General features: G+C 37.5%; 1 protein-coding gene across 11 annotated transcripts in view; it reads right to left on the bottom strand.

Moving 5' to 3' along the window:
• Nucleotides 1–23,718, bottom strand: part of CADPS2 (calcium dependent secretion activator 2) — a 517,989-nt gene that overhangs the window by 221,062 nt on the left and 273,209 nt on the right. For all 11 annotated transcript variants that reach the window (XM_064575007.1, XM_064574999.1, XM_064575000.1 and 8 more), the window contains one exon: nt 3,543–3,682. In XM_064575007.1, the coding sequence (XP_064431077.1) occupies nt 3,543–3,682 (140 nt within the window). The remainder of the gene's footprint in view (nt 1–3,542; nt 3,683–23,718) is intronic.

Here is a 23,718-nt window from a genome sequence, read left to right as displayed (position 1 = left end):
GGTTAAGCAACTCAGGTCATGATTTCGGAGTCCCGGGATCGAGTCCCACATCGGGCTCCCTGCTGGCAGGGAGTCTGCTTCTCCCTCTGACCCTACCCGCTCTGTGCTCTCTCTCTCACTCTCTCTCAAATAAATATAAAATCTTAAAAAAAAAAAAAAAAAAAGGTTATTTAAAAAGGCAACAGTTGAGAACCAAATACATTTGTTTTAGATATTTTTCACATTAAAATTATACTCTATTCTCTAACTTGTGTTTAGAACCCTTTGTATTTCAACTTAGGAATGCAACTTATTGCCATTTTTTCCTTAAAACTCTAAGGACCATACTACTATTTTCATCATCATTATTATATTAATACCTATCCTTGACTGCATACTGTGTGGGGAGGGGGCACTGAGATTCAAACAGGTCCAAGAAACTCACAGTGCAGTTGGGGACACAAAAAATAAAACACTGATAAAATAAATTGAAGGCCCACACAGGTGCTATATATATGTGATGAATATTCATTACATGTTATAATAGTTCATATAAGAGAAGCCCACATTCTTAGAACATCCAACAGGTTTTTATAACTAAAGACCCAGAGGATTTCAAAGTCTAGTTCTCAAAAGTGGTCTGAAGATAAAAATCCATAACCCTCCCAATTTATTGTTTAATCCACTTGACAAGTCTATCTGTAAGAGGGGTTTGCCATATTTTAAAGATAAATTAATCTTTTTTTTAACTTGTCTCTTTTTCAATTATTCATTACTCATCTGTTAATTATTCATTATAGGATGAATTATTGACAGAACACAACCCAGCCCCAAAGCAAAATGCTATTAATCTACTACTCATATCCTATTATCGCTTTGGCATATGACAGAGTACTTGGAAGAAAAAGGTTAGTGGACTTTCTCTTCTTAAATGTAATTAAGTTCAGTAAAATCCATTTATGAGACACTGCAGAAAAAAGATGAATACAATTATGATGTAGGTCAAACCATGTTTGCCCATATACACAGGGGTGATATTTAAAATATTTATGTGTTTCCACAAGCACCAAGGAACCCAAACAGCTGCTTGCGCTAAAGCACCTGTACCTGCCCATGGGGATAAACTGCCAGGACAGCAATGTTGAAAACCTTTAATTCTGGTTGATCATCATCATTATTATGTCCAATATGGACATTAGCTTCTACTGAATCTCTATTATGAAATATGATATTCTTAATTATGCTGCATAACATAGCAACTAGCAAGACAGCATCACATGTATTTTCAGTTCTAGAACTCCTTCCTTTTACATATTATAAACTGCAGAGATACCTGAATGTCTAGAATTGCCTATTGGTATCTTTTAGGAATGGCAGATAATAATTCATGTGGCTGGATCTAAAGCATTACTGATCTGAAACCAAGGTGAGTTCCTGGGCTTTCTATATTAAATTGAGAGCCTATTTTGAGATTACAATTTTCTTTAGTGACCCCCTTCACTGGTAGTCTTCGACAGAAGTCAACTCCAGACCCATCCTGGGGTTCCTGACTTAGTCAAGGGCTCAGAGATAAGATATAAACCAGTTCTCCTTCAGTGCAAAGGATTAAAAAAAAAAAAAAGGAAAGGAAACCAACCAACCAAAAAAATCAACTCTTGGCAGGGGTTTGGACTGCCCCACCTGCCCTGGAGCATTCTAAAGGAAGAAGTTGCCAAAGAGGAGAGCAGGGCTTTCTTCCCACAGAAGTGAAAGGCTGCAGAGCTTGCCATGTTCCCAACCTCATGTTTAGTGTCTTGGTTCTTGGGACACTTTGAAGGCTCCAGGGGTATTCATCATGGTGATGGCCATTTGTAAATTAAAGACTATGTTGGAAGTATAATACATAGGTTCCAATTTCTTATGGATGGTGCCCTTCGTCAAAAGAGACTGATATAAAAATAGTAGAGAAATAACTGCAGTGCCTGGAATATATGTTCCTTTATGCCCAACTCTAGACTCTACTAGTCTCTAAGCACTTTAGGGTGGTAATATTCTCACTCTCTATGCCAGCTGTACCCAACTTGTCTTCATTGGCTAAAAGTCCTTCCAGAACTCTTTATTGCCCATAGATATGCTATGTCATGTGACTGGGATGCCCTTCCTCCTCACTGCCCACCCAAATTCATACTTCAAGTTTCATCTCAAAAGTCAGGTGTCTTGTGAGATTTTCATGACCGATTGTAGCTAAAATCAGAAGTGTTCTTTCCACCAGTTCCCATTCATCTCTTACAGCACTTACCGTTCACTATTATAATTACTTGTATACAAGGCTGAATCCCTGACTAGCCACTTCCTTTAGGCCTGAGATGGTATCCCATTGAGGTTTGTTCTGGGAGGAACAGAGTAAGCGCTCAATACATGCTTGCTAAATAAATCAATGGTGAGCAGGTAGAGGGAGGAATGAGAAGAACTCTAAATATTAAATCCCAGGAACTCCATCTGCATTATGAGCTGAGTCATGGTTAGCCTTTAGTTTGTGTTACTACATTGAAGATGCCATAATGTGGGCTACATTTTCCTTTCAAAGAGCCCACCCTCTGAGCTGTTCTTCCCATCACTGAGCCTCATTCTGCTTACACATTGCCCATCCAAACCAAGGAAGCAATGTAGTCCTTAGTCCCTGTTAGTCATCCAAAGAATCCTTATCTTACTGACTCATCAGTTAACTCCGCCACGGTGCTGGTGATCTGGCTGCAAAGCCAGCAGATGGCACCTCTCCACACAGGAATGCATGTTCTTAGACTCTTACGTTGGTTGCTAATCTCAGACAGAGCCACTTGAGCAACTGCTTCTCTCCACTGTGAAAAAAGGGTTGCATTCCTTCCTAATAACTAACAGCCCTGTGCTGGGATTTGACTGTAGTGAGTCCTATAGGGTTCATCTGAGAAAGACCCAGGTTTTTAAAAAACTCATTTTATTGTATTCAAGAGTTCAGACCTGTTACCTCACCAACTACAAGGACAAAAGAACCCTGGCTGAGATGAGGGCTGACCCCGGCCCACGGAAGTCCCCAGGAGACAGGCTTACCCACCAGCGTCGGTTCGTCCAGGAGCAGTGCCGTTTTCCACTCACACGTTGGATGAACACTCACATCCCTCCCTGACAAAACTTTCACACAGCCTCCTGGAGTTATATCTGAATGACATTTTAGCTTTAATATATTTTATGTAAGTTTATTTCTGGGAGACCTGAATGCTATGCTAGTTTCAACCATCATTATATTTTGGAAAGTATCTCTTAGAGGTTATCTCCATCTATCACTACTCTTCATCAATATAAATGATGTAGAATACCACTGCAATCAATTACCAATATGATGTTAGCATGGAAGCAGTTATCTTAACTAAATACCCATGTATTTAGATATAAAGGTGTCTAGCAGTTTAAAAAATTAAGCTATTCCATAAATGTCACTTTGGGGGAAATTCCATGATATACTGGCTCTGTCAGTAAACTGACAAAAATGATACATTGAAATTAAATCCAGTAATTCAGGAGAAAAAGATCTTCAAGTACACACTCACCCACTATGTTTCATATGTGGTGGTTTATCCATTCGCACTGCTAATTTGATTTTTAAGTCAGAGTCCTGGCTATTTTTTGGAACTATCATTCGGTGCAACTCAGCTGACTTGGAGCTATTAGAAGTTGGGTATAATATCACCTGTGAAAGACAAAAAAGAAAGAAAACATTTATGTGTACAATACCGTGTCTAATGATTGGAACGGAAATCTTTTCTCTGTTTTCCTATTTAAAAAGAAGGTATCATGCCCAAATGTGTCTAAACCATTTGACTCCCACCACAACAGATGGGTTTTCAATACAGACTCATTTATCTTTTTGACAAATATGTGTTTTCATATTATCACATAACGAGTTTTCTTCCTATGTCACTTCATAATGAGGTTAAGAGCACAAAGGCTACAGTTGAATTGACAGTTGAGAAATACTTGTTAGACACCTATAATTTCAAGACTATTCTAAACTCCTTAGGACAGGGCGCCTGGGTGGCTCAGTTGGTTAAGCGACTGCCTTCGGCTCAGGTCATGATCCTGGAGTCCCTGGATCAAGTCCCGCATCGGGCTCCCTGCTCAGCAGGGAGCCTGCTTCTCCCTCCGGCCCTCCCCCCTCTCATGTGCTCTCTGTCTCTCTCATTCTCTCTGTCTCAAATAAATAAATAAAATCTTTAAAAATAATAATAAAATAAAAAAATAAACTCCTTAGGACAAAAGTTCAGAAAGAAGTATTTTTTGAAATTACTGATAGCATGCTTAAAAAAGTAAAACCAATTATTTTAGGCAGCAAAAATATAACTCATATTTTAATATTTTCATTGTAAAATAGTATTAAAGGAAATCAACTCAATTAGAGATGGAAAAGACTGATATCACAGCACATTTTCTGCCTTAGATCAATACCAAAGGATTTTTTCCCTGATAACATGTTTTAGAAACTATGAAGATATTATGACTGAAACAAAATAATTTTTAACAAAACCTCCAAATCACCAAGTGATTATTTCAGAACTCTACAGCTTCACAAAGCCAACACAGAAGAAAAGCTTACTCTTCATATACAAGCCTACCTCATCTTAGTGCATTTCACTTTCTTGTTCTTCACAGATACTGCATTTTACAAACTGAAAGTCTGTGGCAACCCTGCGTTGAGCAGGCCTACTTGGTGCCGTTTTACCAACAGCACCTGCTCACCTCACGTCTTGTCACATTTTGGTAATTCTCAAAATGTTTCAAATTTTTACATTATTATATTTGCTATGGTGTCTGTGGTCAGTGAACAACTGTAATGTTTTGGGGCATCACAAACCATGCTCATGTAGGACTACAAACTTAAATTTGTGTTTATAAATGTGTGTTTTCTGACTGCTCTACTAATTGATTATTACGCTGTCTCTCTCCCTCTCCTTGGGTCTCCCTATTCCCTGAGACACAATAATATTGAAATTAAGATACTAGCCTTACAACAGCCTCTGAGTGTTCAAGTGCAAGAAGGAGTCACGTGTCTCACTTTAAATCAAAAACTAGAAATCACTAAGCTTGGTGAGGAAGGCATGTCAAAAGCCAAGATAGGCTGAAGGCTAGGTCTCCTGGGCCACATTGTCATTGCAAAGGGAAAGTTCTTGAAGGAAATTAAAAGTGTACTCTAGTGCATGCACAAGGGATAAAAAGCAAAACAACCTTATTGCTAATATAGAGAAAGTTTTAGTGGTTGTGAGAGAAGATCAAATAAGCTACAACATTCCCTAGAGCCAAGGCTTAATCCAGAGCAAGACCCTAACTCTCTTCAATTCTATGAAGGCTGAGAGAGGTAAGGAAGCTGCAGAAGGAAAGTCTGAAACTAGCAGAGGTTGGTTCATGAGGTTAAAGGAAAGAAGCCGTCTCCATAACATAGAATTACAAGGTGAAGCAGTTAGTGCTGATGTTGAAGCTACAGCAAGTTATCTGAAGATCTAACTAATAAAAGCAGCAACACTAAACAACATATTTTCAATGTACATGAAACAGTCTTCTATTGGAAGAAGTCATCTTAGACCTTCCTAGCTAGAGAGGAGAAGTCAATTACTGGCTTCAAAGCATCAAAGGGACAGGCAGACTCTTATTAGGGGCTAATGTAACTGGTGACGTTAAAATGAAGCTAAGGCTCATTTACCTACCATTCCAAAAACCCTAGGGCCCTTAAGAATGATACCAAATCTGCTCTGCTTGAGCTCTATAAATGGAATAAGAAAGTCTTGATAACAGCACATCTGTTTACAACATGGTTTACTGGCTATTTTAAGTCCACTGTTGAGACCTACTGCTCTGAAAAAAAAAAAAAAAGATTCCTTTCAAAATATTACAATGCACCTGGTCACCCAAGAGCTCTGATGGAGATGGACAATGAGATTAATGTTCTTTCCATGCTTGCTAACATAACGTCCATCCTGCAGCCCATGGATCAAGGAGTGATTTTCACTTTGAAGTCCTATGTAAGAAACACATTCCATAAGGCTAAAGCTGCCATAGATAACGATTTCTCTGATGGATCTAGGCAAGGTAAATAGAAAACCTTCCAAAAAGGATTCACCATTCTAGATGCCATTAAGAACATTTATGATTCATGGGAAGAAGTCAAAATATCAACAGTAGCAGGAGTTTGGAAGAAGTGGATTCCAGTTCTCCTGGATGATTTTGTCAGGTTTCAAAACTTCAGTGGAGGAAGTAACTGCAGATGTGGTGGAAACAGCAAGAGAACCAGAAGTAGGACCTGAAGATATGACTGAACAACTATTCCCTGAGTTACAACAATATTGAAATTCGGCCAACTAGTTACCCTGAAATGGCCTGTAAGCATTTACGTGACTGGCAGAGTCACTCAGTACAGGGCTGCAGTCTCCTGGTAACCTTTAGCAGGTAAGGAGGTACTTCTTGTGGACGAGTAAAGGAAGTGGTTTGAGATGGAATCTACTCCTGATGAAGATGCTGTGAAGACTGTTGAATTGACAACAAAGGATTTAGAATATTACACAGACTTAGTTGGTAATGCAGTGGCAGGGTTTGAGAGGACTGATTCTAATTCTGAAGGAAGTTCTACCGTTTGTAAAATGCTAGCAAACAGCATCGCATACTCGAGAAATCGTTCGTGAAAGGAAGAGTCCATCAATAATGGCCAACTTCATGTGGTCTTAATTTAAGAAGTTACCATGGCCACCCTAACCTTCAGGAATCCCCACCCTGATCAGTCAGTGATCATCGACATCAAGGCAGGATCCTCCACCAGCAAAAAGATTATGATTTCCTGAAAGCTCAGATGATGGTTAGTGTTTTTAGTAATAAGTATTTTTTAATTAAGGTATTTACTTTTTAAAGACAATGTTATTGCACACATAAGAGATTACAGTATAGTGTAAACATAACTTTTATATGCACTGACAAACCAAAAAACTCATTTGACTCACTTTATCAGGATATCCATTTTATTGCAGAACTCTGGAACTAAACTCACAGTATCTCTGAGGAATGCCTGTACATAAAATGATATATTTTCCCCACTTTAGTCAGTCATAACATTATTTAGACATGGCCTATATCCAAGCCTTGATATTTTTAAATGGGAGGACTATATTCTGAAGGATAAAGATATGAAATGCAGTGTGTATTTTAAGCCACTCTTATTTTATACCAATGTGAAAAGTAAACCAACCTGAAATTTCTATGTAAATGGAAGAATTATAAACATGCTCAGGTATGCTAAAATGTTCTTACAACAAAACACGGCAACTGAATTTGGCATGCTCTGCCAAAAAACAAGAGTCTTCATTTCCATGTATAAGTGGAACTATTCACAGAGAAATTTTCAAGCAAAGCTCTTTTTCTCTCTAGGAAAGGCAAGTCATAAGAGCTACTTAAACTATTCTCAACTTCCAAGTTGTTAAATGCAACTACTATTTTGAGACTTTTCTCAAGCCTATCCTAAAAGCCACAGCTGAGTTGAATCCAGCATATCTACACACTTAAGCATGTAAAGGCACATCCAGTAACAGATAAAATGGCATTTGTGATATTTTAAAAAATGATATTATAGAAGTAATCCATTCTGACTGCTAAAATATCCAATGGAATATTTTACAGATTCTTTCTTAAATGAGAGTTAAAAAAAAAAAAAGTGATAATTTTTGGCTCAAACCAGTAGACAAAACAACGTTATTATCAACTTAGGGGAAGACTCCAAAAAAGCAGCAAAGACTAAGAGCTGTATATCTACCCTCTGAAGCTATAGCTGCCATTTCCCTAGCAATTCTGGAAAGCTTTTTCTCGTTCTCCCTACCACATCCTTTTATCCCCCAAATATATTTTGGCATGAGCCACCTAAAGACTTTATTCCTTTTTAATTCTTCCTTCTTTGTTTACACAAAAATTGGTATTGTTCCAAACTCCAAAAGTCTTATACAGGACGAGAATATTTAAATGAAGACTTTTGACCATTTTCTCATTCTCTAAATGCTGATGACAGTTACTAAATAAGGTCCCAAAACAACTAATTGCATCCGATCCACAAATTAAGGATAATCTCACTATTGAATACCATCATTTCTGCCACATTTTAGTTTCCTAATGTGTACTTTTAAGTGAAGTCAGTGGAAGGATTTACTGCTTATCTCTGTTCAATTAAACATTTGAGGGCCCATTATGTAGGGACACTCAAAGGTGAAAGAATACGGATGGCTCAGATCCCTCAGGGAGTCCATAGTTTCTTCTTATTGGAGCTAAGGGCTCAGATACTATCTGATGATCTTACTTCCTCTTACTGCACTTCTATCCCTAAGATGTGCCAAAGTTTGCTGATTTTGTCAGTCTCTGGGTTTACTCACTGTCATTTCTTTGGTGGCTCTGTTCTATCACATGTGAAGCTAATACCCTGTGTTACATTTCTTCCTTTTGAAAGACCTAGAATTGTCTGTTTCTCGGGACAAACATTGACACATGTAACAAATGGAGGTCCATACATATGAAATACATTGTTTGTAAAAGAACTGTACTGATAGATAAACTCTGAACTTAGTCTTAACAATGACTGTAAGGCAGTTTCCAGGTCCCCAAACTGCACATGCATGAAGTGCTCATGGTCCTCTACATGATGTTGCCACAGATGTTAACAGACAGGCAGCGGCTCCCCATGTGTAGAGCCCAAAGGGCCAGGAGCAATAAAGGACAAGGAGTTCTTTTTCAGATGCAGAACAAGGGTCTAATCAAGAGATCCTCAACACTGCCAGGACAGGATTTCAGTGCTGTCCCTGGACAACTATTGCTATGGATTTTCCACTGTAACCTTTTTTTTTTTTTCTTTTCCCCAAATGGGCTACTTGGCCGGCAGCTCTCCTGCATCTGTTCCACTGCTGTAGACTGGACTGGTGCTAGAGCAGGGTGGGGAGGGGAGGTGGACAGTAGGTGGGTAACATGAACTTCAGTTCACAGGTCACCAGAGCCACAGCTGGGCCTGATGGAGACGCTGGATTCTGGCCTGGCTGAGACTTTGAGTTGATTCCCTGGAGTTGAAGTGAATGTGTTCTCCGTGTAGGAGGAAGGGGAACACAACTGTTCTCATCTTTGGCTACAGGGGGCTAACTACTGCCGGTCATCTGTTTACTAGGATTCGTGCTTTCCCTAGCACAGAACTTGCTAGAAGCAGCTAGTCAGCCAGAGATTGTATTTTCTAGCTCCTCTTGTATCTAAGTAGGGACATATGAAAGTTCTAGCTAATGGAATATGCAGAGAAGTGGTAAGCGTCACTTTGGGGAAAAATGATCAAGATACAGGTATGCCTTCTTCATCCCTTTTTACTCATCTGCTAGCCACATGCAGAGAACTCCAATGCTCTAGGAAATGAGAGTCATAAAATAAAATGGAAGAAACTACAGCCCTGAGTCACCGCATGGAGGAAACGTACCCCACCTATCAGGAATGCCCATCGCAAACTGTTACACAGGTGTTACTGTTTTGAACTCGTGAAATGTTCGTTGCAGCATTTAGTAGGACCCTAAGTAGACATTAACAGAGTTTGGCATCCAGGCTTTTTCACAGGAAAGTGCTTACAGATTTTAAGATAAGCAGTTCTACTTGAATAGGACTTGGCATAGTAATTAAAATACTTAACAGATATAAAAATTTACTAAGGATTCTGCTATATTCCAGGTTTACATCTAAATTAAATTATAGCTCTGTACAAAATAGTTACCTTCTTCTATTATTTAGCAAAGTTGCCTATTCTTTGCTATTCACTTCTCTGAACCTTTCTATACACATTTCTGCTTCTAGCTTATTTTTGTCACCAACACTTTAAATGTCTTGTCACTTAGCATGACACGTTATGATTCCTTATCTTAAATATAAAACCAACCTATCATCTTCATAATAAAATGTCAACATTACTTGCTGTCTTTGCAGAGGTGTAATGAAAAACACAAATTTTTTTAGGTTTTAAAATTCTGTCAAATTTAATATACAGAAAGAAACCCTTAAGAATGAAGTGTAAATATACATACATACATAATGTTTAGAATAATATGAGGTTTGTGGGATCTTAACATATATTTGTACAAGCTGACACCTCTACACTGTTTTCCTCCTATTAAAATACATTAAAGCCAAGCCCTGTACATTTGTGCACATTTCGCATGATTTTAACTTTGTGACCTATCCATTTAAGGCCTTCTAAATTTCTAAACAATTTCAACAAAGATCTGAAAAATGTAAAAACTAAGGGGAAAAAATCTAGAACTAAAGGGAGCTAGATAGGCCCTGGGGCTAGGTAAGCAATTCATTGCCCTTTTCTATAAATAACTGTTAGCCTAGAGGAAGAAAAAAGAGTATGTGACCACAATAATGGCATTTTAGTCTTACATTAAAATAGAGATACATACTTGATACAATTCTAGCTCAAAGATGGGTGCAACCAGCAATTCTGGAAGGAATCAGGACAGAACGCATAGGGAAATTACTTCCACTTGGGAGTCTCAAAGAACCCGTAAGAATTACAAGGCAAGACATGGGGAAGAAACTGAGACAAAGACACGAGGCTGTTGGAATTGAGCCACCCTAAGAGTGGCCCTCTAGAAAAAGACACACAATCCTATGCTAATATTCTTACTACTATCTTTGGTTCTCAAGCCCTTCCCCAAGCTTAATTGGTCAGCTCCTTTGCTCCCTGAACCTATCCCCAGGCAGCTTCCATTGCTTGCCCCCGCAAAGGACTTCAACCAATACAAATGCTCATTAGATCTTCTGCCATGTCAATTCTCTATCTCATCAACAGGTCAGGGGAACACCAACAGACACATGAAAAGATGCTAACATCACTCTTCATCAGGCAAATAGAAATCACAATGAGATATCACCTCACACCTGTCAGAAGGACTAGGCTCAAAAATATACAAAATACATGCCGGTAAGGATGCGGAGAAACGGGAAGCTTCTTGCACTGTGAATGTAAGTAGGTGCAACCACTGAAAAGAGGACTGGCAGTTCCTCAAAAAATGAAAAATAGAATTATATGATCTAGTAATTCCACTACTGGTATTTATCCAAAGAAAACAAAAACACTAATTCAAGAAGATGTACATACCCCTCTATTTCTCGCTGCATTATTTACAATAGCCAAGATATGAAAGCAACCCCAGTGTCCATCAACAGGTGAAGAAGATGTGGTACATATACACAACGGAATATTACTCAGACATAAAAAAGAATGAGATCTTGCCATTTCAAACAACATGGGTGGACCTAAAAGCAGTTATGTTGAGTGAAATAAGTCAGAGGAAGATAAATGCCCTATGACTTCACTTACATGTGGAATCTAAAAAACATACAAAACAAAGAACAGTAAAAACCCAGACTCTAAAATACGAGAACTGATGGTTGCCAAGGGGTGGTGGATAGGAATATGGGCAAAAGCAGTGACAGGGATTAAGAGGTACAAACTTCCAGCTATAAAATAAGTGACAGAGATAAAAAGTACAGCATAGGGAATAGAGCCAATAATACTTTTTAAAAAAAGAAGGTGAAACACAAACTTTTAAGGATTAGGAAGAGAACTCTATAATTGAGATTAGAGGCCAAGGAGGCAGAAAAACCAGAATGTGATACACAATATTCAAGGTGGACAGTGTTTCAGGGAGTAGGAAATGGCCAACAGTGCCAAATGGCAAATGAGAGGGTACGCACAGCAAAAACGGAAAAGGGTATTGCTTGGTTTAACAGAGAAATCACTCAAGATCTCAGCAAGTTATGTGAGGCCAGACTGTGATAGTTTCAAGAACACAAATCTATCTGAGGAAGAAGAAAGCACTTCATTTAACTCTTAGCTGATCAAGATAGGGCAGGTTGGACAAGATCACTTCGGCTAGAAGAGCCCTGTTTGCAAAGGTAGGGGCAATAAGCCAGGGACGGTGCAGAGGGTAAGGAAATGGGAAGTTGTGCTAACAGATGAGAGCAGAAAGGAAGACTAGGAGTTGGCTGTAGAGGTGCGTGTTTTGCTAAGGAGTTTATAGGTTATCCCATAACATGCTATTAATAGATGCTTTTAAGCCAGGGAATAGCAATCACATTTTTATACCCCTGAGTAAAGAATAATCCCCCTCTAGACAGCTGTATACATCCCGGAACAGAGGTGTGGTGAGGTGTCCTAACAACCGAGAGATGAACTGGCCTTAAAAATACATCTTTGAAAAGGAGTAAGAAGAGAGCAAAAATGCTATTAGCTTGAATCATGTTTTAATTTGTGATTAAAAAATCCTTTTTGCTGACAATAAGATGTCCTTGAGACAGAGTTCTATAAGGACACGTGTAAGGGAACATCTAAGTAGAGCTATCTCTATGAGAGATCTTGACTTTCTGGGTTCAGTTGACATTTTTCTATCTTTCTCCTTCAAATGACAGAGATTTTACACTTTAGCTAAGAGTCACAATGACTAAGAATTTATACTTTAGCTAAGGTTCACAATGTGAACTTTTCAAGTGCCAAGTACCTTCCTGAGAGCTATAACCTTGAGAGAAAGACTAACTGAATTTACTTCATTTCAATAAATTTGTATTTAGCACATATTAATAACTAGGATATATTTTCTCCAATATCAGAGCCTCTGTATTTTCAGTGTGTGGAGAAGATAAATCAAAAGATTTTTCTGAGAGAAATCTACATCCTTAGTAACATTTTCCAGTGTTTTAATACACTTGAGGTTGCTTTGTCTAAATTATTTCCCCTTCGATTTAATATCACCGCTTCCTGTCCTCTTAGTTGAAACGAAGAACACCTGCTCACTCTCACTAACACAATGCTCTTTTGTGTACTGAAAGATTAGCATTAAGTCTTCCGTCAACCTCATTGTCTGTAGGCTAAATCCAGCTCCCTTTATTTTCAAAGTTGGAAAGAATCCTGGAATTTACAATATGGAACTGATCAAACTCCCAACCCCTTTCCAAATGTGTACTTGGCCTGACAGAGAACCATTCAACTCCTTCCTTCTATATCATATTTTTAAATAAGGCCCTTTTCAAATAAAACAGTAGAAGAAAAAGTATTATCTTGATTCAGTACTTTTTCCTGACATTAACTTGTTAAAAGATGGAGTTTAAAAACCTTGTTATTTGACTGATGGGGGCTGAGGAGAGCATATGGAAAAGAAAAACCAAGGTGGATAAATTATTCCTAAATCTCTTCTGAAATCTCTACTTCATAATGAACCATTATATGAAGGGGCTCTTAGAATGCATTTAGTAGACTATGCTCCCTGAAGGCAGAAGCCATTGTGTGGTAGAGTATCTGTGGCTTCTAGGTTAATGTAAGCCAGTATCTTCAAGTAAGCCCTTCTTCACCATGATTCCCCTTCATATCCTAGAGTAGCCACTTACCAAGTATTTGTTGGTTGGCTGACTGGATAGCTAGATGCTCAGATAAATTAGAAATAAAAATACAAACCTAAAACTGATACTTTAACTGAGGTGAAAAGAGAAAAGGGCTTGCCAAATTTGGTAACAGAAAATGACGGTAGTAATTCTGTAGGCCAGATTTTGCATGCCATTTACTTGCCAGTCTGTAAACATTTATGAAACTCTCATCTTTCCATTCCTGTGATAGATTAAGTTTCCCAAAGATGTCTCTACACATCCTCATCTCCAGAAACTATGAATAGGTTACCTTATATGGCAAAAGAGAATTGAGGTGGCAGGTGGAATTCAGATTGCTAATTAGCCAATCTTAAAATAGGAAGATAATCCTAGGTTATCCAGGTGGGCCCAATACAACTACCAGAGTTCTTAGGGAAGAAGAAGGTAAAAGAGCGGGTGTTGGAGCCATGAGATGCGGGAAACGCTCAACTGGCCAGTGATGGCTTTGGACGTGGAAGGGGGCGATGAGCCAAGGAATATAAGCAGTCTCTAGAAGCTTAAAAGGTAAAAATAAATTGCATTCTCCCTTAGATCCTCTGGAAAGGAACTCCACTCTGCCAACATCTTGATTTTAGCTTACTGAGATTCATTTTGGACTTCTGACCTCCACAAATGTAAGACAATAAATTTGTGTTATTTTTGGTAATTTGTCAAAGTCACAATAGGAAACTAATAGAGACAATAAAGGCTGAGATTTGATCACAAAAGAACACTAAATGCAGAGATTTGATTAAAAAAAAAAAGAACCCTAAATTTACCTTTTAAATTTCTTCTGCCAAGTGTGTGATTCAAAGATATTTTTACATTCAGACTTCTATCATTAGCTTTGTCTGATTACTTAACAAGAGGTTTTTGCGTGTGATTACTTCTTTCACATTCCTGAAGCATTCTGATTATATGAAATCTTCTGAATTTTTCTGTTTTGTTAAAGTTTTGACTTTCCTGATCCTATAAACTTTTTAAATGATTAATCATGAGGCTGATTATTTTGGTTACTGGAATGAAGACCATCATGCATATATTTCTAACAAATTTAAAGTTTCATATACCCAAATGATCAAGGATTATTTCTTCTATTACAAAGTCTTTGTTGAAGATTTTGAAAGACATAGTCAAGGCTGTCACTATATTTTTTATGGCTCAGTTAAAGATATTGGCCTTTATTCATCTACATAAATCACTTTTATTGCTTGTAAGGTGTCGATTTCATACTTCTCCTTGGATGGAGCAATATATTCCATCACAGCTACATCTGTGTTTTTTAAGACTTATCTAGACAGAAAAGCATCATTATTATTCTTGATCTATTCCCCTCAATCATAAATTATGAAGAGCAGTAACCTTTATACTTCCTTACCAATACAGTTTCTATTAGAGGATACTGCATGAGTAGCTTTATCGCGTTTCTTTTTACTAGTCTTGTTATAATAATGCCTTGCATTTATAAAGAACCTTTCAACTGAATGCCTCAAAGTACTTTGTGAAATTTAAATTCTCACATCACCCTTAAAAGATAGGCATTACTCTTGTTACGTAAATAACTTGACACTGAAGTTAAATGAATAACTAAGGAAAATTACTCCAGGATAACAATAGACACTCTCAATGTTACATCCCTCCTCCTCAATCCAACAAATTATTCCCTTAATTATTTCACAAACATTATACTAACTAACGTAGCTTTGTTCTTGCTTGGGTTATTAAATACTGTAAGAATACATATGTATGTATTTATCTATTGATTTAAGTACTGTAAGAATTTTTAGAGCCAAGTCAATTTTATTTCTGTGAATCCAGAACATACAACGGTAGGATGGGAAGGAGGAAGTTACAGACTATGTCTAAACTTGGGTAACTCCAGCTTCATCCTTAAATATATCTGATAGACATTCAATATACAGTAAGATAGAGGGTGGTGGGAATAAAGGTCAGGGCAGAGAATGAGAAGTTAAGTGACTTGTCCACTCATCCTCATGGCTATCTTAACAGAGCCAAGACCCGAGTCAAGTTCTTCTGGAAGCAGGTTTTAAACTTCTCAATTTCTGGTGCTCAAAAATTAATCTGAATCTTGTACCTTTTACCTAAAGAAATTGTTTTTGACTCAAACACTACAGATAATAACTAGTAGGGAATAGAAATACTTAGCTTTTCTGTACTCGTGCTAAACACCATGAAGGTGAATATTCTTAAGTGGCCCCAAACAGCTCCAAGATGCATAGGAACTTCCTTTCTTAATGCAGCAATTGTAAGAGGAAGTTCGTAATGGACCTGAGGATGTTCTAACCTGCTTCTCCCATGTATTAAACGAGATGAGCTAGAACCTCACTCTTCCTGTAGGATCTAAACTGTACATTATTCTGCAATTGTTTCAGTTTATCACTTGGTAAAGGAAGCTCAGGCATTCAAACAAAGGGAGTTATGCTACTGTCTACCACAATTTTGCATAGGAGGAATGAAACTGAATCAGGCAAAGTTCAAGAGATTCATTTTTTCATTCATCTTCCCAACATTAATTGGACATGTATTGCAGGTCAGTATCATTTCGCCAACATCTAATAGGTTCTATGTCCTAGGCCTCACCTTTAAAAGGAAATGGAAATACACTATTGTAAGTTTTTTACACGACACACAGTCTTCTAGTATCACTTGAAGTTACGCTGTGATGAGTTAAAGGAATGCCTAGAATAAGTTATTGATAATAAGCCAACAAAGAAAAAAATGGAACCATAAAAACATTCAATTAGTCTAAAGAAGAGAAAAAAGGGAATATAGGACAGGAGAGACGGAACAAATAGCTAAATGATAGATTTAAGCTTAACCATATCAATAAATCATAATAATGATTAAAAGATTGCCAGATAAATCTGAATAAAAAATAGAGACCCAATTATACATTGCTTAAATAAACATATTTTAAAAGTAAAGAAATAGATTAAAGGATGGAAAAGATAACATGCTAACACTGGTTTAAAAAACCTGGAATGGCTAAGATAAAGTAGATTTTAAAGCAAAGTGCATTACAGGGGATAAGGAAGGTCATTTCATAATGACAAAGCAGTCAATTAATAAAAAGGACATGGAGATCATTAGTATTTATGCATCTAGCAACAGATCTTCAAGATATAAGAAGCAAAAAAATGACAGAACAAATCCAAAATTATACTCAGAGACTAATACCAATTTCTCAAAAATTGATTAAAAAAAGGTAGATAGAAAACCAATAAAGATATGGCAGATCTGAATAATAATTTGGACTATTTGACTTTTTTGAAACACCCTATTAAACAGTGGAGGAATACAGTCTTTTTTTGTGTGTGTTTTGTTTTTTTTTTTGTTTTTTTTTTAAAGATTTTATTTATTTATCTGACAGAGAGAGAGAACAAGTAGACAGAGACAGGCAGAAGGAGAGGGAGAAGCAGGCTGCCCGCTGAGCAGGGAGCCCGATGCGGGGCTCGATCCCAGCACCCTGGGATCATGACCTGAACCAAAGGCAGACACTTAACCGGCTGAGCCACCCAGGCGCCCCGGAATACAGTCTTTATAAATGCATGCAGAACATTCACCAGATGGACCATATTGTGGATGATAAACTAAGCCTCAGTAAATTTTAAAAGGATCAAAGTTCTCTAAGTATATTCTCCAATCATAACAGACTTCAATTAGAAATTAATAAGAGAACTCTGAAAAACTCTAAAATATGTGGAAACTAAATAATGCATGCTTAATAACCTATGGCCAAAGGAAAAAAAAATCAAAATAAAACACAGTATTTTCAAAAGGATGAAAATGAAAAAGAAAAGATAAAAATTTGTGGGATGCCACTAGCACATTAGCAAATGAGCATTTATAGCACCAAATACCTAGTTTAGAAAAAATAGATTTTTCTCAAATCAATGCCTTCCACTTTTAAGAAATAGAAAAAGTATTATAAATTAAACCCAAGATACATAAAAGGAATAATAAATATCACAGCCCAAATAAAAATTAGCAGAAGGAACTTTTATCAACTTGATGAAGGGGATCCACCAAAGAACCCTATACAGCTAATATTATACTTAATGTGGAAGAAAGACTGGATGATTTCCCCAAGAGACTGAGAACAAGATAAGGATGTCCATTTTCAGTACTTCTATTCAACAGTGTATTGAAGGTCCTAGTAGGTATAATAAGGCAACAAAAAGAAATTAAAACCATCTAGATTAGAAAGGAAAAGCAAAGTGTATTTTTAGACAACAATACTGTCTATGGAAAAACAATCTACAAAGTGCTACTACAACTAGTGAGTTTAGCAACACTGCAGGATAGAAGATCAATACAGAAAGTCATCTGTATTTCAACACACTGGCAATATCTAATTTAAAAAATTAAAATGATACCACGTAGAATAGCACCAAAAATATGAAATACTCAATGACAGATCAGGTTAAAAAAAAAAAAAAGCAAAACCTTGCTACGAGGAATGAAGCAAGACTTAAATAAAGGGAAGGATATACTATACTCATGGGTCAAAAGGCCCAATACTGTTGATCAATTCCCAAGTTGATCTACAGATTCAATGAAATCACAGTCAAAATAACACTGAATATTTTTTACAGAAAGCTACAAACTGATTTTAAAATTCATAGGAGAAAGCAAAGAACTTAGAACAGTCAAAGGAACTGGAGAATAAAAAACAAAAACAAAGCTGGAGAACTACCAGTCCTTGATATCACAGACTTATGATAAAGCTAATCAGAGCAGTGCGCCATTGGCATTAAGACAGGAAAACAGATCAATGGAACAGACTAGAGAGTCCAGAAATAGACCCAAAGATACATATACAATTGATTTGCAACAAAAGTGCTAAGGAAATTCAGTGAAGAAAGAACACCCAGATATTCATATATCAAAAAAGTAGACTTCAATCTATACATAGCTCCAGCTCTAGATATAAAAAAAAATTAACTAAAAATGGATCAAAGATTTAAATGTAAAAACCCAAAACTGTAAAACTTCTAATAGAAAAGAGAGGAGAATTTTGACCTTGGGCTAGGCAAAGATTTCTTAGATACAGCACCAAAAGTATGAGTGATAGAAACAAATTCACAAGTTGGACTTAATCAAGATTAAAAACTCCTGCTCTTTGAAACACATTGTTAACAGAATGAAAAGACAAACTATAGACTGGGAGAATATTTACAAAACACATCTCTGATAAAGGAGGTGCAAACTATTTATTATGGTCTCTCCAGACTCAAGAACAATAAGCAACTTAATTAAAAATTGGGGATTCACTGGGGCATTTGGGTGGCTCAGTCGGTTAAGTGTCCAACTCTTGATTTCAGCTCAGGTCATGACCTCAGGGTCACGATATTGAGCCCTGGGACAGGCTCCGTGCTGGGTGTGGAGCATGCTTAAGAGTCTTTCCCTCTGCCCTGCCCCCAGCTCATACACGCATGCGCTCAAAAAAAAAAAACACAAAAAACGAGGGATTCATCAAAGATGACATATGGACGACAAGCATGCAAGAAGATGTTTAACATGATTACATGAGTTGTTAGAGAAGGGCAAATTAAAATCATAATGAAATAACACCACACCTATTAGAAATAAGAGATAAGTATAGTGTATGTGTCTAATATCTGTTCTTTCTGGGAGAGAGGCAGACCTCTATTACTATGGGGAAACTGAAATGTCAACTTCTGCTAATATAATCACCCACATGGACCCACCATGGAGGATGCCTATTTTTTTTTTAAATGTTTTATTTATTTATTCATGAGAGTCAGAGAGAGAGAGAGAGAGGCAGAGGCAGAGGGAGAAGCAGGCTCCCCACCTAGCAGGGAGCCCGATGTGGGTGGGACTCGATCCCAGGACCCTGGGATCATGGCCTGAGCCGAAGGCAGACGCTTAACCATCTGAGCTACCCAGGCGCCCCGAGGATGCCTATTTATAACCTGTTCACCCTCCTGAATGTGAGAAAGAAAATGCTTTCCTTTACTTCTACACTGAAGATGCCAGCCAACTCCTTAGCAAGGGTCTGAGGTAGAGTCACTAACAACTGAAGCACGTTATTGGAGGCTCCCTTCCTTCGAAGTCAGACTCTGAACGGTAAGTCTTCTCTAATGCTTCACAGCATGTGATTAATGAGCCAGACATAATTAATTGCAGCAAGAAAAAATATTTAGAAAGAATTTGTGTCATGTATGAATAATCTCTGGTCCTCCACCTGTCTGGGGTCCTGCCTCTTGTCACTGGCATGGCTCTTGAGATAGGACAGCAGAGTCCTATGACAAATTGCTACATGAATGGACTAAAGGAGGAAGGAGACCTTTTCTGTGATTTGCAGTTTCAGAGAAGCTACACTGCTTGCTAAAACTACAAAAATTACAGTCCACAGTATAGGGTGAGTTGAATTAGGCACATGAAATGCCAAATGAGTTTCCATTCCACTCTGTGGTAGAGGATGTTAATTCACTGGTCACGATAACAGTCATCCAATGCTGGCAATTTCAATAAAACTAGATATTAAGTTCTGCTTTCCAAGTGAAGAAAAATACATATCATGATTTCACTAGCAGCTTCTCTAATGCTTGATTCATATGTAGATGAATCAAATTCATATAATGCTGGAAACTTTTTTTTTTTAATCCTCAAATATAAATTTCAACTGTTTGGAGTGAAGGAAAAAACCCTAAAGTCATTTTTACTAAGTTAACTGCATATTTAATTTTGAAAAATTAGGATGCTTACTCCAAAACATCTGTAGTCTACTCCTAATTTATTACTTTGTGTGTTGAAATCAGAAGTTCTATGATGACTGTGTATAAACCAGGCAATCAGAGAAATGTTTAAGCTCGATGGGTTCTAACCAGTTATATATGGGATATCCAATTAAATATGCTAAGTTTGGCTAAAATAATTAAAGTAGCTCCTAAAAGTTTTAACATTAATGAAGAACTTAGAGAATTCAACTCACCCAAAGCTGTACAAATGAGAAAAACAGAAAAGGATATGCTCCAGAAAAACTAGAGGGGCAAGAGAGAAAATCAGACTGACCAGTTAGACCTCCTGACGGTATTTCTCTCCCAAGAAGACAGACCTTTTAACACACTACTATATCACTTCTCTCTTGTCAAGTTTCAAAAACAAAAATCATGCATATTCTGACCACTCTTCAGATAGATCTCCTTTGATGCTTCGTAAAGCAAACAGAAGAAACAACTCAATGAAAAAGGCAAATATAAGCTAATTTTTACTTGCTACACTAAGCCATTACAAGCTGCTTGAAATATTTCATTTTAATGGAGTAATCAATTCAGCAGTTCTAATTTATCTTAATATTTAAAATGTATCTGAAATCAACGACCAGCTGCTGTTTCCATATAGTATTTGTATTTGTAAAACAAACATGATGACTGTCACTGTGAATTATGAGGTATCAACATCTCAAGAAATGGTAAATAGAAGTAGAGCTATTCAAACAGAAAAAGTGAGAGAAATACACAAAATGAAAACCTTAATTTCAAGAACATTACTACTCTCAAAATGTATATCTAAGAGGTAAGCAAACTGTTAAGTCTTTTGCTATCTTAAAATATTATTTAATCAAATTAGAAGAACAATGATCTGGCTCCACTGCTTTGTAAAGGAAAACAGGTTCTCGGATTTGTATGAGTCTCCATCCTCAGAGAGGCAGAAGAACCAGCATCCTTCTGTGTATACTGATGATATGGTACCAAGGCCATCAACTCAAAGTGTATGAACAGACACTAGGCTTTTTCTAACAACCTTTAGAATGTCTTTATAGCAATGCTTCTAAAACTAAAAAGCCACTTAGGTGGAAATTTTAAAAATTCATTTTGGGGGCGCCTGGGTGGCTCAGTCAGTTAAGCATCCAACTCTTAATTTCAGCTCGTCATGCTCTCAGGGTCCTGGGATCGAGCCCTGCGCCAGGATCCACAGTCAGTGGGGAGTCGGCTTGAGGATTCTCTCTTCCTCTCTCCCCCTCCCCCGCTTCTGTTCTCGCTCTCTCTCAAATAAAAAAATCTTTAAGAATCAAAAAAATAAAAAAATAAAAGAATTGAAAAATAAAAATTCATTTTGTACTCAAGAACACCTTTGCAAGTTTAAAAGTTACTAAGGAGTGCAAGAATTCATTCTGAAAGACTCAATGGAAACCTCACTGTCCACAAATAGATGTCCTGTAACATAATTATTTAGATCTTTATATGGCTATCTAAGTAAGCCTTGCTTTTAAAGTTTTAGGGACAAAATCATCTTTAAATATTTTTTTATTTGAGCACAGTTGACACATAATGTTACATTAGTTCTAGGTGTACAAACAGTGATTTGAGAAGTTGATACCTCATGCTGTGCTCACCACAAGCATAGTTACCATCTGTCACCATCCAGCACTATTACAGTATCATTGATGAACTATATACTTTTGGGTGCTTGACTGGTCAACTATTTGCCTGCTAGGACAAGCCCATAATATGAAAAATTTGCTATTTTTGCCTCCAGGTATCCCCTAAGGCACCGGGTGGAGGGTTGGCCACCAATTCAGATGAAAAATCTCCATATGCCACCTCCATTTCCATAAATAGGTATTTGCACCTGCCATCTACAAACAAAATCTGCATTACAAGCACTTGCCAAAGAACCTAACCTTCAACTGCCCAATGCCTACTTAAATTTGAACTATCATTTTGCAAAACTATATGCTAGAATAGATTTTTCTTTTTTAAAAAAAGATTTATTTATTTATTTGAGAGAGAGAGAGAGAGAGAGAGAGTACATGAGAGGGGGGAGGGTCAGAGGGAGAAGCAGACTCCCTGCCAAGCAGGGAGCCCGATGCGGGACTCGATCCTGGGACTCCAGGATCATGACCTGAGCCGAAGGCAGTCGCTCAACCAACTGAGCCACCCAGGCGCCCCTATAGATTTTTTCTTATCCCTAGGACTTACTAGTTCTCAACCCTGGTTGCCCAGTGATACTTTTTGCACCAGTGCTTCTCAACCTTATATGCACATACTATCTCCTGAGAAGTGCTTAAAATACTGTCTGGACTCACCCCAAACCAACCAAAAGAAAAGCGTGGGCTCACGTGATGCACTCCCTAAGGAGGTTCTTATGCACACACAGGGTTGAGAATCACTGTCACATATAAAAGCGCAGCCAGAGAGTACTGTAATAAGAAGCAAACCCATGGCATAAAATGATATAAAATGTATTAAAGAACTATGCATAAAATGACATTAGCTTAAATAATATCTCGTTCTTGCATTAAGCCATGAAATTAAATTGGCCCGCACTCATACCATAATTTGTTAAATACTGCCAAATTTCTTCATTTTATCAGGTGTACTATTTAATGATTTAGAACATAGGTTTTGGGGTCAGACCACCCAAGTTCAAATACTGACTCTTGCACTTGCTGAGTGGTCTTAATCGGATTCTCACTTGTCTGTCTCACCATGAAATGTTACTACCATTCTTAAAGAGGATTAGATGGGGTGAGTGGTCTGATTTCTTTCCTTGCATTTAAGTTTCATCTATGTTGTTGCATGAGTTAAGTTTATTATGGATGTACCACAGTTTATCCATTCCTCTACTGAAGGACCTCTTACTCCTCCAGTTTTTAGTGATTATGAATAAAGCTGTTATAAAAATTCCCATATATTTACTAATAAACCCTTGTGTAAATACCTAAGAGGGAAACTGCTGGGTGATATGGCATGTCTATGTTTCACTTAAAAAAAAAAAAAACCTGGCAAATTGTATTCCCAAAGTGGCTGTTTAGTTTTGCATTTCTACCAGCAGAGATTAAGCTTCTGTTGTTCTGCATCTTTGTCAACATTTGTTATTATCAGCTTTCTTGTACCTTAGCCATTTTATCAGCTGTACAGCGGTGGTATCTCCTTGTGGTATAAATCTATTTTACAGACTGTGTTGCTCATCTTTGAATTCAACTGCTACGCAAAATTTTAATTAGAAAACTTCACTTTAACACTAAGATCTCCAGGGGCGCCTGGGTGGCTCAGTCGTTAGGCGTCTGCCTTCAGCTCAGGTCATGATCTAAGGGTCCTGGGATCGAGCCCCACGTCGGGCTCCCTGCTCGGCGGGAAGCCTGCTTCTCCCTCTCCCCCTCCCCCTACTTGTGTTCCCTCTCTCGCTATGTCTCTCTCTGTCAAATAAATAAAATCTTAAAAAAAAAAAAAAAAACACTAAGATCTCCAGGTATCTATTTATAAAAGTTTAGACTGTAAATTTCAGATC

Source organism: Mirounga angustirostris, unplaced genomic scaffold, assembly GCF_029215605.1.
Source record: "Mirounga angustirostris isolate CCGP_5_RB_7025 unplaced genomic scaffold, mMirAng1.0.hap1 SCAF_12, whole genome shotgun sequence".
In the NCBI taxonomy this organism is placed as follows: domain Eukaryota; kingdom Metazoa; phylum Chordata; class Mammalia; order Carnivora; family Phocidae; genus Mirounga; species Mirounga angustirostris.
This window is presented reverse-complemented; position numbering and strand designations above follow the sequence as displayed.